This window comes from Poecilia reticulata, chromosome 2 (assembly GCF_904066995.2).
Source record: "Poecilia reticulata chromosome 2, P_reticulata-male-v2, whole genome shotgun sequence".
Lineage (NCBI taxonomy): Eukaryota > Metazoa > Chordata > Actinopteri > Cyprinodontiformes > Poeciliidae > Poecilia > Poecilia reticulata.
In genome coordinates, this window is record NC_088831.1 from 41,743,346 (window position 1) to 41,760,996 (window position 17,651).

General features: G+C 44.0%; 1 protein-coding gene across 23 annotated transcripts in view; it reads left to right on the forward strand.

The window, feature by feature from the left end:
- Nucleotides 1–17,651, forward strand: part of ttn.2 (titin, tandem duplicate 2) — a 214,487-nt gene that overhangs the window by 168,685 nt on the left and 28,151 nt on the right. For all 23 annotated transcript variants that reach the window (XM_081604655.1, XM_081604668.1, XM_081604665.1 and 20 more), the window contains 2 exons: nucleotides 50–17,143; nucleotides 17,234–17,530. In XM_081604655.1, the coding sequence (XP_081460781.1) occupies nucleotides 50–17,143; nucleotides 17,234–17,530 (17,391 nt within the window). The remainder of the gene's footprint in view (nucleotides 1–49; nucleotides 17,144–17,233; nucleotides 17,531–17,651) is intronic.

Sequence of the window (17,651 nt, forward strand, 5' to 3'; positions counted from 1 at the left end):
AATGCTTTCATTAACTTAACTAACGTGCTTTTTTCCTTTTTTTTTTCAGATCCACCTGGTCCTCCATCCAACCCTAGAATTACAGAGACCACAAAAACTACAGCAGCCTTTGCTTGGGGCCGTCCTCATTATGATGGTGGTCTTGAAGTAGAAGGTTACATTGTTGAGTATAAAAAGGAGGGTCATGATGACTGGGAGACAGAGACACAATATCCAATTAAAGTTACTGAATATGTCATTGGTAAACTTCAAAAAGGCGGCAAATACCACTTCAGAGTTAGTGCTGTAAACTCTGAGGGAGTTGGTGAGCCTGCAGAGGTCGAGAAAGTGACTGAACTAGTTTACCAGGAAACAATGCCAGACTTTGAGTTGGATGCAGAGCTCAGGAAAACTCTGGTTGTCAGATGCCGTGCTTCAATTCGTCTATTTGTTCCTATCAAGGGCCGTCCTGTTCCTGAAGTCACTTGGAGCAAAGAAAATACCAACCTGAAAGCACGTGCGCACATTGATACAACAGAGTCCTACACTCTACTGGTTATTCCTGACTGCACTAGGTACGACGCAGGAAAATACCAGCTCTCTTTGGAGAATGTTGCTGGTAAGAAGTCAGGCTTTGTCAACGTGAAAGTTCTGGACACTCCTGGACCTCCAGTCAACCTTAAACCAAGAGAGATCACTAAAAACAGCATAACTCTCCAGTGGGAAATCCCTATTATAGATGGAGGATCCAAGATTCATAACTATGTCATTGAAAAGAGAGATGCTACAAAGAAGGCTTACACCGTGCTTAGCACAACATGGCAAAAGTGTTCTTTTAAATTTCAAGACCTTGAGGAGGGAGCTTACTACTACTTCCGTGTTTCTGCTGAAAATGACCTTGGTGTAGGTGAACCTGCTGAAACCCCTGAACCCATAAGAGTATCTCAGGCCCCCTCTGCACCAGATAACTTGTACGTTACTGATTTGACCAATGACAGCGCAAGCCTTGCATGGACCAAGCCTCTTCATGATGGTGGTAGCTTGATTACAGGATATGTCATTGAGGCTCAAAAGAAAGACACTGATCAATGGGTCCACATAACCACCATTAAGGCTCTAGATTATACTGTGATAGATCTGATTGAGGGTGCTGAATACACCTTCCGTATAATGGCTGTCAATGCATCAGGCAGGAGTGATCCTCGTGAGAGCCGGCCAGCTGTGATTAAAGAGCAAACGTCTGCTCCATCTTTTGACCTGAGAGGAGTGTACCAGAAAACCGTAATCGTCAAAGCAGGGGACCGTGTTAAGGTGGAGATTCCAGTGCTGGGAAAACCCAGGCCTGTTGTGTCATGGAAGAAAGGAGACATGGCACTTAAGGAAACACAAAGAATCAACACTGAAACCACAGCAACATCAACAATCCTAAACATCAGTGAGATCAAAAGAACTGATGAAGGCCAGTATTCCATGACTGGAAAGAATATTCTAGGCACACTGACAGAAACCATCACAGTCCTGGTCCATGACATTCCAGGTCCTCCTACTGGTCCTGTCAAGCTGGATGAGGTCTCGTGTGATTATGTTATCATGTCCTGGGAACCACCAGAGAATGATGGAGGTGTTCCTATAAATAATTATATTGTTGAGATGCGTGAGACTACAGGTACTTCATGGATGGAGTTGGCAGCTACAGTTATTCGCACCACATTCAAAGCTGCACGACTTAATACTGGAACCCAGTATCAGTTCCGTATCAAGGCTCAGAACAGATATGGCGTTGGACCATGTGTTCTGTCTGAACCAGTGTTAGCTGCCTATCCATTTGATGTGCCAGGCCAGCCTGGCATTCCTGTAGTTACAGCTTTCAACAAAGATTCAATGACTCTTAGTTGGAATGAGCCATCTTCTGATGGAGGAAGTCCTATTCTTGGGTATCATGTGGACAGAAAAGAGAAAAACAGCATCTTGTGGCAGAGGATCAGCAAAGCTCTTGTGGTTGGAAACATCTTTAAATCATCAGGCCTTGTTGATGGCATTGGATATGAACACCGTGTTATTGCTGAAAACACGGCTGGTCTCAGCAAACCTAGCAAACCCTGTGAGGCTACGTATGCTTTGGACCCAGTTGATCCACCAGGTAGACCTGTGGCATTGAATATCACCAGACATGAGGTGACATTGTCATGGACCAAACCAGAAGGTGACGGAGGATTTTCTATTACGGGATACACAGTGGAGAGGAAGGAGATGCCTAATGGTCGCTGGCTTAAAGCAAATTTTAACAACATTCTAGAAACCACGTTCACAGTCAGTGGTCTGACTGAAGATGCAACCTATGAGTTCCGTGTGCTTGCTCGAAACTCAGCTGGTGCTGTTAGTGCTCCATCACAGCCATCAGAAGCCATTACATGCAGAGATGACATTGAAGAACCCAGGCTTGATATTGATGCATCATATAGCAGTAATGTTGTAGTAATGGCAGGAGAACCGTTCAAGTTGGAAGCCAGTGTAACTGGCAGGCCAATTCCTTCTCTAGTATGGACCAAGGAAGGAAAGGAGCTGGAGGACACAGCTAAAATAGAAATAAAGACATCTGACTTTCACACAACCTTAACCAGCAAAGATTCTCTAAGGAGAGATGGTGGTGCTTTTACCCTGACTGCAAGCAATCCTGGTGGATTTGCAAAGTTCACTTTTAATGTTAAAGTACTCGACAGACCTGGACCACCAGATTCCCTTTCAGTTACGGATGTTGCTGCAGAAAAATGTGTGCTTAACTGGGTGCATCCAACACATGATGGTGGTGCCAAAATTGAATACTTCATCATACAGAGGCGTGAGACCAGTAGGTTGGCATGGACAAATGTGGCCACAGACCTTCAAGCAAACAGGTTTAAGGTCACAAAGCTTCTTAAAGGAAATGAGTATATTTTCAGAGTAATGGCTGTCAATAAGTATGGCATAGGTGAACCCCTTGAATCAGAGCCTGTGACTTGTGTGAACCCATATGGTCCCAGTGACCCACCAACGCAGCCTGAGGTCACAACTATCACCAAGGACTCAATGGTTGTTTGCTGGGAGCGTCCTGAACATGATGGAGGCAGTAGAATTAATACATACATAATTGAAAGAAGGGATAAGACAGGTTTACGTTGGGTGAAATGTAACAAGAGGACTGTGACAGATTTGCGATTCAAGGTCTCTGGTCTCACACAAGGTCACGAGTATGAATTTAGAGTTTTTGCTGAAAACAATGCTGGTCTCAGTCAGCCCAGCCCTTCTAGTCCATTCTACAAGGCTGTTGACACAATTTTTCAGCCTGGACCTCCAGGAAACCCAAGAGTGCTTGACACATCTAAATCATCCATTACTGTTGCCTGGAATAAACCTGTTTATGATGGTGGTTCTGAAATCACTGGTTACATTGTGGAGACTTGCCTGCCTGAGGAAGATGAGTGGACAATCCATACTCCTAAGAAAGGATGGACAGCCACATCTTTTACCATTACTAGTCTGAAAGAAAACCAGGAGTATAAAATCAACATCTGTGCAACAAATTCTGAAGGGGTGGGAGAACCTGCTGCTGTACCTGGAACCCCTAAGGCTGAAGACAGATTAATTCCGCCTGAAATTGAACTTGGGGCAGAGCTACGTAAAGTTGTTTCCATCAGAGCCTGTAGCACACTCAGACTTTTTGTCCCCATCAAGGGAAGGCCAGCACCAGAAGTAAAATGGTCAAGAGAGCATGGAGAATCCCTGGACAAGGCTAACATTGAAATTACCCCATCATTCACAACTCTTCAGATAGACAATGTTGACAGATTTGATGGAGGTAAATACTTGGTGACAGTAGAGAATGCCTCAGGAAGTAAAACAGCTTTTGTTAACGTTAGAGTACTAGATACTCCTGGACCACCTCAGAATCTCATTGTTAAGGAGGTCACAAGAGATTCAGTTTCTCTGGTTTGGGATGCACCTCTCATAGATGGGGGCTCCAGAGTCCGCAGCTACATTGTGGAGAAGCGCGAGTCAACCAGGAAAGCCTATTCAACTGTATGTGCCAGCTGCCATAAGTCTAGTTGGAAAGTGGGAGACCTGGAAGAAGGAAAATTGTACTTCTTTAGAATAGTCGCTGAAAATGAATTTGGCATTGGTCTGCCAGTGGAAACCATTGAACCAATTAAGGCATCAGAAAAGCCTCTGCCACCAGGCAAAGTATCTCTCCGTGAAGTTACCGGAACAAGTGTCACACTAACTTGGGAAAAACCAGACCATGATGGAGGAAGCAGAATTACAGGCTATAATGTTGAGATGCAATGTAAAGGAAGTGAGAAATGGACACAAGTGATGGTAGTAAAGACAAACGAGGCCCAGGTAACTGGACTTACACATGGAGAGGAATATATGTTCCGAATCTCTGCATTCAATGAAAAGGGTGTTAGTGACCCTCGGCCGCTCAATGTACCTGTGGTGGCTAAAGATTTAATAATACCACCAGCTTTCAAACTGATTTTCAGCACATTCAGTGTGCTTGCAGGAGATGATCTCAAGATTGATGTACCATATGTTGCCTGTCCTAAAGCTACAGCAACTTGGCTAAAGGATGATGTCATTCTCAAAGAAACAACAAGAGTTAATGCTGAGGCCACAGACAAAAACCTTCTTCTTATCATCAAGGAGGCTTGCAGAGACGATGTGGGCAAATATACTATAAAACTAAACAATACAGCTGGGGAGGCTACAACAGATATCAGTGTTGTTGTCTTGGACAAACCTGGTCCTCCAACTGGCCCAATCAAGCTGGATGAGGTCACAGCAGACAGCGTTGTCTTGTCTTGGGATCCACCACAATATGATGGAGGTTGCTCAATCAACAATTACATTGTAGAGAAGAGAGATACCTCAACTACAAACTGGCAGATTGTGTCTGCTACTGTAGCTAGAACAACCATCAAAGCGGCTCGCCTGAAGACTGGTTCAGAGTATCAATTTAGAATTGCTGCAGAAAATAGATATGGCAAGTCATCTTTTCTCATTTCTGATAGCATTGTTGCTCAGTATCCATTTGAGGTGCCCAGTTCACCACGATCTGTTGTGGTAAAATCAGCCACTAAAGAGACCATGACTGTTGTGTGGGAGAATCCCAGCAGTGACGGTGGAAGCAAAATTCTGGGCTACCACTTAGAACTTAAAGAGAGAAACAGCATTCTCTGGGTGAAACAAAACAAGCAGATCATCCCAGAGACCAGATTTAAAGTGGTTGGACTTGAAGAGGGCATTGAATACGAGTTTAGAGTGTATGCTGAGAATATTGTTGGCCTCAGCAAACCTAGCAAGGTGAGTGAAATCCAAGTAGCTAGGGATCCTTGTGACAGACCCGGAAAACCAGAGGCTGTCATTGTAACAAGAAGCCAAGTGACACTGAGATGGACCAAACCTGAATTTGATGGTGGTATCAAAATCACTGGTTATGTTGTTGAGAAAAAGGAGGCAAGTGGGCGTTGGATGAAGGCCAGTTTTGCCAACATTATTGAAACTGAATTTGTTGTCACAGGACTTACTGAGGATCAAATTTATGAATTCCGTGTCATTGCCAAAAATGCAGCTGGTGTCTTTAGCCAACCATCTGATTCTTCTGGATCCATCACTGCCAAGGATGAGATTGATCCACCAAAAATTGACCTGGAAGCTAAATACTCCCAGGTTGTGGTTGTAAATGCCGGAGAGACATTTAAACTTGAGGCTGCTATTTATGGTAAGCCTGTGCCCACTGTACACTGGATGAAAGAAGGCACTGAGATTGCAGAAGCAGCTCGTTTAGAAATCCATAATACCGATTTTTCAGCTTGTCTAACTGTTAAGGAAGCTATTCGTGTTGATGGAGGGCAGTACACATTGCTGGTAAAGAATGTTGGTGGAGAAAAAGCTATTAACATTAATGTCAAGGTATTGGACAGACCAGGTCCACCTGAGGGCCCTATCTCTATTTATGGTGTCACTAGTGAGAAATGCTCAATTTCCTGGAAACCTCCTATGCAAGATGGAGGTTGTGATATCTCTCATTATATTGTTGAGAGAAGGGAAACCAGCAGGCTGGTATGGACTGTAGTTGAGCAAAAGGTTCAGACCCTAAATCTAAAAATCACCAAACTTCTTCCTGGTAATGAATACATCTTCAGAGTGATCCCTGTCAACAAATATGGTATTGGCGAGCCTTTGGAATCTGAGCCAATGATTGCCAAAAATCCATTTGTCACACCAAGTCCCCCAACTGATGTAGAAGTTTCTTCAATTACTAAGGTCTCTATGGTGATAACCTGGGAGAGACCAAATAATGATGGTGGCAATTCCATTCAGGGGTATGTCATTGAGAAACGTGATAAGGATGGTGTGAGATGGACAAGGTGCAACAAGCGCAGTGTGACAGAGTTGCGTTTCAGAGTGACAGGACTCATAGAAAACCATAGCTATGAATTCAGAGTAGCTGCTGAGAATGCTGCTGGAATTGGTACACCTAGCACACCAACAGTGTACTACAAAGCACTGGATCCTGTTTTCAAACCAGGCCCACCCAACAACCCCAAGGTAGTAGACACCTCTAGGTCTACTGTATCTCTTACATGGGGTAAACCCATATATGATGGTGGAAGTGAGATCAAGGCTTACATTGTTGAAGCATTTGATGTAGCAGCTGATGAGTGGTTTATGTGCACTCCACCCACTGGAATAACAGACACTAAATTCACAGTGAAAAAGCTTCTAGAAAAGCATGAGTACCAGTTTAGAGTTTGTGCAATCAACAAAATTGGTGTTGGTGAACATGCTGATGTGCCTGGTAAAATTCTTCTTGAAGAGAAGCTTGAGGCTCCTGACCTTGAATTAGAGGCTGATATGAGAAAAATGATCAACATCAGATCAGCTTGCACACTGAGGTTGTTTGTACCTGTGAAAGGGCGCCCAGCTCCTGAGCTGAAATGGGGAAAGGTTGACGGTGAGATTAAAGAGACTGCCCTAATTGACAACACAGGAAGCTATGCTTCACTTACCATTGAGAATGTTGACCGGTTTGACAGTGGCAAGTACACACTGACTGCAGAGAATGCCAGTGGAGTTAAATCAGTGTTCATCAGTGTCAGAGTCCTGGATTCTCCTAGTCCACCAACTAACTTAACAGTTAAAGAGATTACTAAGAACTCTGTCACTCTTTCATGGGAACCTCCACTTCTGGATGGTGGTTCAAAGATTAAGCATTATATTGTTGAGAAGCGTGAAAGCACAAGAAAGGTTTATACTACCATTACAACATGTAACAAGATGTCATGGAAAGTTGAACCTCTTCCAGAGGGTGGAATCTTCTTCTTTAGGGTTTTGGCTGAGAATGAATATGGTGTGGGTCTCCAAGCTAAAACTATGGAACCAATTAAAATATCTGAGAAGCCTCAGCCACCCGGTAAGGTTAGTGTTCTTGACGTCACTCACAGTACCGTTACTCTAAGGTGGGAGAAATCTGAACATGATGGTGGTAGTAGGATCAGTTATTATGATATCGAAATGGCTCCTAAGGACAGTGAGGCATGGACTGTGTGTGCTAGTGTAAAAGGCCTGGAGACAGTAGTGAGCAACCTTCTCAAGGGAGAGGAATATCAGTTCAGAGTTGTTGCTGTAAATGAGAAAGGTAAAAGTGACCCAAGACAACTGGCTCAATCAGTTGTAGCCAAGGACCTAATCATTGAGCCTTCTGTGAGACCCAAATCAAGTTCCTACAGTGTTCAGGTGGGAAATGACCTCAAGATAGAGGTTCCAGTTGCTGGTCATCCAAAACCAACCATTACCTGGACTAAGGATGGAGTGGCACTTAAGCAGACCACCAGAGTTAATGTCAGTGACTCAGCACATCACACCACTCTAACCATAAAGGATGCCACCAGAGAGGATGGTGGTATGTACACTGTGACTATTGCTAATGCCTTGGGTTCCAAGGATGCCACTATTGAAGTTATCACCCTGGATAAACCAGGACCACCAACAGGTCCAATCAAGATTGATGATGTTAGTGCTGAGAGTATCACTCTTAATTGGGAACCTCCCTCATACACAGGTGGCTGTCCAATCTCCAACTATGTAGTGGAAAAGAGAGACACAACTACAACTAATTGGGTTGTTGTGTCTGCCACTGTGGCTAGAACAACTTTAAAGGTTGCCAATCTCAAGACTGGAAGTGAATACCAGTTTAGAATCTTTGCTGAAAACAGATATGGAAAGAGTTACGCAATTGATTCAGTGCCTGTTGTAGCACAATATCCATTCCAAGAACCTGGACCACCAGGAACACCATTTGTCTCCTCATACACTAAAGATTACATGGTGGTCGAGTGGCATAAACCTCCATCTGATGGAGGCAGTGCCATTTTGGGTTATCATTTGGAGAGGAAAGAGAAGAATAGTATCCTGTGGACAAAGATCAACAAAATGCTCATTCAAGATTGTAAATTCAAGTCTACTCCTCTTGAGGAGGGCATTGAGTATGAGTATAGAGTATATGCTGAGAATATAGTTGGCATTGGAAAATGCAGCAAAGTCTCTGAGGTATATGTAGCCCGTGACCCCTGTGATCCTCCTGGCCGTCCAGAGGCTGTAATTGTAACCAGACATTCGGTGATGCTGAGATGGACACCCCCGCAATATGATGGTGGAAGCATTGTAACTGGCTATTTAATAGAGAAGCGTGACCTTCCAGAGGGAAAATGGATGAAGGCTAGTTTCACAAACATTATTGAAAATGAATTTACAGTTACTGGCCTTACAGAAGACAGTAAATATGATTTCAGAGTGATTGCAAGGAATGCCGCTGGTGCTGTCAGCAAGCCCTCTGAGAACACAGGATCCATAACAGCTAAGGATGAAGTTGAGCCACCCAAGTGTGAAACTGATCCTATATATAATCAGACTATTGTCCTTAACGCTGGCGAGACTTTCAGTCTGGAGGCTAGTGTAGAAGGAAAGCCCATCCCGACAGCCCAGTGGTTCAAAGGAAGTGTTGAAGTTGAAAACTCGGCAAGAGCTGAAATTAAAAACACTGATTTTAAAGCATTACTTGTAGTAAAGGACTCCATCAGAGTGGATGGTGGACAGTATACTTTGGTTCTGACAAATGTTGCCGGAACTAAGACTGTCCCGTTCACTGTGAAGGTTCTTGATAGACCAGGCCCATCCGAGGGACCCCTCACAGTCAGTAATGTTACTGAGGAGAAATGCTCACTGTCATGGCTGCCACCCAGGCATGACGGAGGAGCTAGCATTTCTCACTACATCATTCAAAAGAGAGAAACTAGCCGCTTGGCTTGGACTGTGGTTTCCAGTGATTGTGGAGCTACAATGTTCAAGGTTACCAAATTATTGAAAGGCAATGAGTACATCTTCAGAGTTTTGGCTGTCAACAAATATGGAGTTGGGGAACCTCTGGAATCTGAGCCAGTTATCATGAGAAATCCATTTGTTCCTCCTGGTTCACCTCGTGAACTAGAAATCACTAACATTACAAGGGATTCAATGACTGTTTGCTGGAACCGCCCACAGTCTACAGGAGGAAGTGACATTGCTGGTTACATTATTGAAAAGAGAGACAGAGCTGGAGTGAGATGGACCAAGTGCAATAAACGTAGAGTGACTGATTTGCGTTTTAGAGTAACAGGTCTCACTGAGGACCATGATTATGAGTTCAGGTTATCTGCTGAAAATGCAGCTGGAGTGGGCCAGCCAAGCCCACCTACACCCTATCTCAAAGCCTGTGACCCTACTTTTGAACCAGGCATTCCCACTAATGCCCATGTAGTTGACACAACAAAAGACTCCATCAGTTTAGCTTGGCACAGGCCTATATATGATGGGGGTTGTGAAATTCAAGGATATGCTGTTGAAATAACCAAGGCAGAAGAGGAGGAATGGACTATTTGCACACCACCCACTGGAGTGAATCTTGCTAAGTTTACCATCAAAAACCTGATAGAACATCAAGAATACAAGGTGCGTGTCTGTGCTATGAATAAAATTGGTGTTGGTGAGCCCACAGAAATTCTGGGAGTTGTAATTCCTGTGGATAAAATTGACCCTCCAGAGATGATTTTGGATTCAGAGCTCAGGAAGGGAATAGTTGTTCGTGCAGGAGGCTCAATGAGAATCTGCATTCCTTTTAAGGGTCGTCCCACTCCTGACATTAGCTGGGCTAAAGAGGATGGTGAGCTGCCCAGTAAAGCACAGATTGAGACTGCTGAACATTTCACACAGCTTTCTATTGACATTTGTGATAAATATGATGCTGGAAAGTACATCCTCAATGTAGCAAACAGTGCTGGCAGCAAATCAGCTTTTGTCTTTGTTAAAGTTCTGGACACTCCAGGGGCTCCATTAAATCTTAAAGTTAAAGAAATAAAGAGGGAAAGTGTCACTTTGACTTGGGAACCCCCTGTAATTGATGGTGGCTCAAGAATAAAGAATTACTTGGTTGAGAAGCGTGAGTCAACCAGGAAGGTGTACTCTAATGTAGACAATAAATGTACAAAGACAAGTTACCGTATCACAGGTCTGACTGAGGGAACAATTTATTACTTTAGAGTCTTAGCAGAAAATGAATTTGGTGTTGGCCAGCCAGTTGAAACAAAAGAATCTGTTAAAACATCTGAGCCACCTTTGTCTGTGGGTAAAGTTAATTTGACTGAAGTCACAAAAACCACAGCCTCACTCTCGTGGGAGAAACCAGTCCATGATGGAGGCAGCAGGATCATTGGATACTACATTGAGATGCAGCCTGTGGGGTCAGAAGAATGGGTTGTGGCTGCCACAACTAAGACCTGTGAGGGTACTGTTACTGGTCTAAGTGCAGGACACGAGTACCTTTTTAGAGTATCAGCCTTCAATGAAAAAGGAAAGAGTGACCCAAGGCCTCTGGCCGCAGCAGTAACTGCTAAAGATGTTACTGTTGAGCCTGGATTCAAGATGAGATTCAATACTTACAGCTTACAACAAGGCGAGGATCTGAAAATTGAGATTTCAGTACTTGGACGTCCTGTTCCAAAGGTTGAATGGAAAAAGGAAGGACAACTTCTTAAAGAGACAACTAGAATAAATGTATCAAGCACACCATCATCTACAAAGTTGGTAATCAAAGATGCCAATAAAGAAGATGCTGGAAAGTACACTATTACAGCAACCAGCAGCATTGGAACAGCTACAGAGGAGATTACTGTTATCATTCTTGACAAACCTGGACCTCCTACAGGCCCTGTGAAGATTGATGAAGTGAGTTCTAATTTTGTTACTCTGTCCTGGGAACCACCAGAGTATACTGGAGGTTGTCAGATCAACAACTACATCGTAGAGAAGAGAGACACCACTACTACTGTGTGGCAAATTGTTTCTGCTACAATAGCCAGGACAACCATAAAAGTCAGCAATTTGAAGACTGGCACTGAATATCAATTTAGAGTCTCAGCTGAGAATAGATATGGAAAGAGTTCAGCTATTGTCTCTCCTGCTGTGGTTGCCAAGTATCCATTTAGTGAACCTGCTGCCCCTGGAATACCAGTTGTTACATCTGCAACCAAAGAGAGCATGGTTGTTGAATGGAAACCCCCCACCAACAATGGGGGTAGTCCAATTATAGGCTATCACCTGGAGAGAAAGGAGAAGAACAGTCTTTTATGGGTCATACTAAACAAGCTTCTTATTCCAGATGCTCGATTCAAAACCACAGAATTGGAAGAGGGTATAGAGTATGAATTTAGAGTTTATGCTGAGAACATTGCTGGCCTCAGCCCAGCTAGCAAGGTCTCAGAGAGCACAGTAGCCAGGGATCCATGTGACCCACCAGGCACTCCTGAGGCTATTGAAATCACCAGAAACCATATCACACTTCAATGGACCAGACCCCAGTATGACGGAGGCAGTGCAATCACTGGGTATTTGATCGAGAGAAGGAAGCACCCAGATAAACGCTGGATGAAAGCAAGCTTCACCAATATCATTGATACCCAATACACTCTCACTGGTCTCACTGAGGATCGTGTTTATGAGTTTAGAATCATTGCTAGGAATGCTGCTGGTATTTCTAGTTGCCCATCTGAAAGCACAGGAGAAATAACAGCTAAAGATGAAATTGAGGCTCCAGATGCCACCATGGATTCTAAGTTCAAAGATCTCACAGTTGTTCATGCTGATGAGACATTTATCATTGATGCTGATTACACTGGGAAGCCTTTGCCTGAGGTCACATGGTTAAAGGATGGAAAAGAAATTGACAAAACTACCCCAAGAATGGAAATCAAGACCACACTAACCCGCACCATCCTGACAGTTAAAGACTGCATACGAGTTGATGGTGGCCACTTTGTTCTCAAGCTTGTTAATGTGGGTGGAGTCAAAATGATCCCAGTTAACGTAAAGGTTTTGGACAGACCTGGTCCTCCAGATGGACCATTAGAAGTGAAAGGAGTGACAGCTGAAAAATGTTATCTGCACTGGAGCCATCCTTCACATGATGGTGGAGCTAGCATCTCTCACTATATCATTGAAAAGAGGGAAACCAGTCGTTTGTCATGGACCATGGTTGAGCCAAAGATCCAGGCAATCAGCTACAAAATTACAAAACTGCTCCCTGGAAATGAATACATCTTCAGAGTTACTGCTGTGAATAAATATGGAGTTGGTGAACCTTTAGAATCTGAGCCTGTTGTGGCTCGTAATCCATTCACCACTCCCAGCGCACCCACCACTCCTGAAGCCAGTGCTATTACTAGGGATTCCATTGTGCTTACTTGGGAGAGGCCAGAGAATAATGGAGGAGCTGAGATTGAAGGATATGTACTTGAAAAACGTGATAAGGATGGCGTCAGGTGGACCAAGTGCAACAAGAAAAGGCTGACTGACTTGAGATTTAGGTGTGGTGGTCTCACAGAGGGCCATTCCTATGAATTCCGGGTCTCAGCTGAAAACGCTGCAGGTGTTGGAAAGCCTAGCACACCGACACAGTACATCAAAGCATGCGATGCCACTTATCCACCAGGACCTCCAAATAACCCCAAAGTCACTGACCATTCCAGCACTACAGTCTCCCTTTCCTGGTCAAGACCTATCTATGATGGTGGAGCACAGATTACTGGATATGTTGTTGAAATGAAGGAGGCATTAGATGATGAATGGATTGTTTGCACACCTCATACTGGTGTCCAAGACACTCATTACACTGTAAAGAAGTTAAAAGAGAATGCAGAATACAATTTCCGCGTATGTGCCATGAACTGTGAGGGAGTAGGGGATCATGTGGACCTCCCAGGGTCTGTGATTGCGGCAGAGAAGTTGCAGCCTCCTGAAATTGAACTAGATGCTGACCTGAGAAAGATGGTCAATGTTCGTGCCACTGCAACACTACGTCTTTTTGTGACTATCAGAGGAAAACCTGAGCCTGAGGTCAAGTGGTCAAAGGCCGATGGCACTCTAAATGAGCGTGCTCAGATTGAAGTCACAAGCTCATACACAATGCTTGTGATTGAAAATGTTGACAGATTTGACACTGGCAAATATGTACTAACCCTTGAGAACCTTAGTGGCTCTAAATCAGCTTTTATCAATGTTAGAGTTTTGGATTCACCCAGTGCTCCAACAAACCTACAAGTTAAGGATGTGAAGAGACATTCTGTCTCTCTTTCCTGGGAGCCGCCTCTGATTGATGGTGGAGCAAAGATATCACACTATATTGTGGAGAAGAGAGAGCAGAAGCGAATGGCTTTCACCAGTGTTAGCACCAATTGTGTAAGGAACTCATACATTATTTCTGACCTGCAGGAGGGAGGTAGATACTTTTTCCGTGTGTTGGCTGTAAATGAGCTAGGAGTTGGTCTGTCAGCTACAACAGATCAAGTCAAAGTTTCAGAGGCACCTTTGCCCCCGGGTAAAGTAACCGTGGTTGATGTGACTCGTCACACTGTCACCCTTTCATGGGAAAAACCAGATCATGATGGTGGCAGCAAAATTACAAGCTACATAGTGGAGATGCAGCCTAAGGGAGATGAAAAATGGACAGTGTGCAGTGACGCCAAAGCACTAGAAGCTACTATTGAAGGACTTACTACTGGTGAGGAATACTCCTTCAGAGTAACTGCTGTGAATGATAAGGGTAGGAGTGATCCCAAACCTCTGGCTACGCCTGTGCTAGTAAAAGACATCACAATGGAGCCCACCATCAACTTGCTTTTCCATACATACAGTGTAAAAGCAGGAGATGACTTGAAGATTGATGTTCCTTTCAAAGGCAGACCTCAACCTGAGGTGTCCTGGAAGAAGGATGGCAGTGCATTAAAGCAGACTACTAGGGTAAATGTCCTGAATTCAAAGACCTCATCAAAGATCATAATCAAAGATGCCACCAAGGATGATGTTGGAAGATATGAGATCACTTTGACTAATTCAATTGGCACAAAGACAGCTGAAATTTCTGTAATAATTCTGGATAAACCAGGCCCACCCAGCAACATTAGGGTGGATGAGGTGAGTGCCGACTTTATCTCTCTGTCCTGGGATGCTCCAATCTATGATGGCGGGTGCCAAATTAACAACTATGTTGTGGAGAAGAGAGACACTACCTCTACCACATGGCAAATTGTCTCAGCTACAGTAGCCAGGACATCCATAAAGGTTTCCCGCCTCACTCAGGGCACAGAGTATCAGTTCCGCATTGCAGCTGAGAACCGTTATGGCAAGAGTCCAGCAATTGATTCTGCTCCTGTTGTTGCACAATATCCATTTGAGCCACCTGGCCCTCCAACCAATCTTCATGTTGCCCATGCCACCAAGACTGGCATGCTTGTAGTATGGGGTAGACCTGCGAGTGATGGTGGAAGCCCTGTCATTGGTTATCATGTTGAATCCAAAGACCAAAGCAGCATTTTGTGGACCAAAGTCAGTAGAGGTCTGCTGACTGAAAACCAATTTAAGATGACGGGCATCGAAGAAGGCCTGTCATACCAGTTTAGAGTCTATGCTGAGAATATTGCAGGCATTGGTCCTTGCACTAAATCTTGTGAACCTGTTGCAGCCAGGGACCCATGTGAATCTCCACATAACCTTAAAGTCACAAATATTACCAGAAACTCTGTTTCTCTCTTCTGGGATCCACCTGAATATGATGGTGGAGTGAAAATTGTTGGATACATAGTGGAGCGCAAAGAGCTCCCTAATGGTCGCTGGCTAAAGTGTAACTTCACCAATCTACAGGAGACTTACTTTGATGTCACAGGTCTTACAGAAGATGCACAATATGACTTCCATGTTATTGCAAAGAATTCTGCAGAGATCTTGAGTCTCCCTTCAGAATGCACTGGTCCTGTCACCATCAAAGACGATGTAGACCCTCCATCCATCATCTTAGAGGATAAATTCAGGCAATTGGTTGTCATTAAGGCTGGAGAGATAATTAGAATTGATGCTGAAATTACAGGTCGTCCAATCCCAGTGGTATCATGGTCTAAGGATGGAAAAGATATTGATACCAAGGCCAGGTGTGAAATTACTTCCACAAACTTCACCACCACTCTGATTGTCAGAGATGTTATCAGGAGGGATTCTGGACAGTATGTCTTGACTTTGCACAATGTAGCTGGAACCAGGTCTGTAGCTATCAACTGTAAGGTTTTGGACAGGCCTGGACCAGCTTCAGGACCTTTAGCAGTGTCTGGCCTTACAGCAGAGAAGTGCACTATAACATGGGGTCCACCTCAAGAGAATGGAGGAGCTGAAATCATGCACTATATAGTGGAGAAACGTGAGACAAGCCGCCTTGCTTGGACTCTTGTTTATGGTGACATGAAGGCAACTACCTGCAAAGTTACTAAGCTGCTCAAAGGAAATGAGTACATTTTCAGAGTCAGAGGAGTTAACAAATATGGAGATGGTGAGGCTCTGGAGAGTGAGGCAGTAAAAGCTTTGGATCCATTCACTGTAGCTGCAGCCCCCACTAATGTCCAGGTCACCTCAGTCACTAGTGGGGCCATGACAATCTGTTGGGAAAGACCAGTTTCTGATGGTGGCAGCAGTATCTGTGGCTATGTAATAGAAAAGCGAGAGAAGACTGGCCTCCGTTGGTGCCGTGTCAATAAGAAACCTGTTTATGACCTCAGAGTCAAAGCTTCCAATCTTCGTGAAGGAAGTGAATATGAGTACAGAGTGTTTGCAGAGAATGCTGCTGGACTTAGTGCACCTAGCACCCCTTGCCCACTCACCAAGGCTGAAGACCCACAGTTCCTCCCCTCACCTCCTGCTAAGCCCAGGATCATTGACTCAACAAAGACCACAGTAACACTAGCATGGAATAAACCACTGTTTGATGGTGGAGCACCTGTAACTGGTTACCGAGTAGAATACAGAAAGTCATTAGATGATGAATGGTTCGTTGGAGTCCAGAACACCAAGAATATGGAGTTTACAGTGGTGGGACTGACTCCAGGAGCTGAATATGTATTTGTTGTCAGATCCATTAACAAAATTGGAGCAAGTGAGCCTAGTCCTGAATCAGACAAGCAGACAGCTAAAGAAAAAGAAGAAGAGCCAGTCTTTGAAATAAGCAATGAGATGAGGAAGACTCTTATTGTGAAAGACGGCAGCTCATTTACAATGACAGTACCCTTCAGGGGCAAGCCTATTCCCACTGTTAGTTGGACAAAGCCTGATATTGATCTTAGAGTACGTGCTGTCATTGACACCACAGACACCTTCACCTCGATCACCTTAGAGAAGGCAACACGCAATGACTCTGGAAAATACACTGTCACTTTGTCCAGCATTGCTGGAACCTCATCACTGATGCTCAATGTTAGAGTTCTTGACTCGCCTGGACCTCCTGCATATGTGGAAGTCAAGGATGTGACTAAGTCATCTGCTACTGTAACTTGGGACACTCCAGAGAATGAAGGAGGAGGACCAGTAAAGAATTATCTTGTTGATTTCCGAGAGGCAAGCAAAAAAGGTTGGACTAAGTTGACTGATACATGCCACAGACTGACTTACAAAGTGTCAAACCTAAAGGAAGGAGAAGTTTACTATTTCAGAGTGACGGGCGAGAATGACTATGGTGTTGGTGTATCAGCTGAGACCAAAGAGGGAACCAAGATCACAGGTATAAACATTTATGTTATGTTATCTGTAGTTTACACAAAAGAAAATATAAGAGCTTTGTCAATAAAATAAATTGTCCTCTGTTTTCCAGAAAAACCAAGCCCACCACCAAAGCTTGGAGTAACTGATGTCACTAAGGAGAGTGTGTCATTGGCATGGGCTAAACCTGAACATGATGGAGGCAGCAGAATTACTGGATACCTGCTTGAAGCACTGGAGAAGGGTCAGGAGAAGTGGGTTAAATGTGGTGTCACCAAGTTTATCCACTTTACTGTGTCTGGCCTAAGGGAGAAAGCCGAATACTTCTTCAGGGTCAGAGCTGAGAACCTTGCTGGATTTAGTGATGCTAAGGAAATGTTCACCCCTGTTATGGTCAAAGACCAGCTGGGTAAGTTACAAAATATATACATATTCAAATTCACTATTGTGACCCAGAAGAAAACATTTTTGAGTCTAACTTGTTTTCTACACTCGTACTTGTTTTGATACAGTCTAGTCAAAAATCAAAA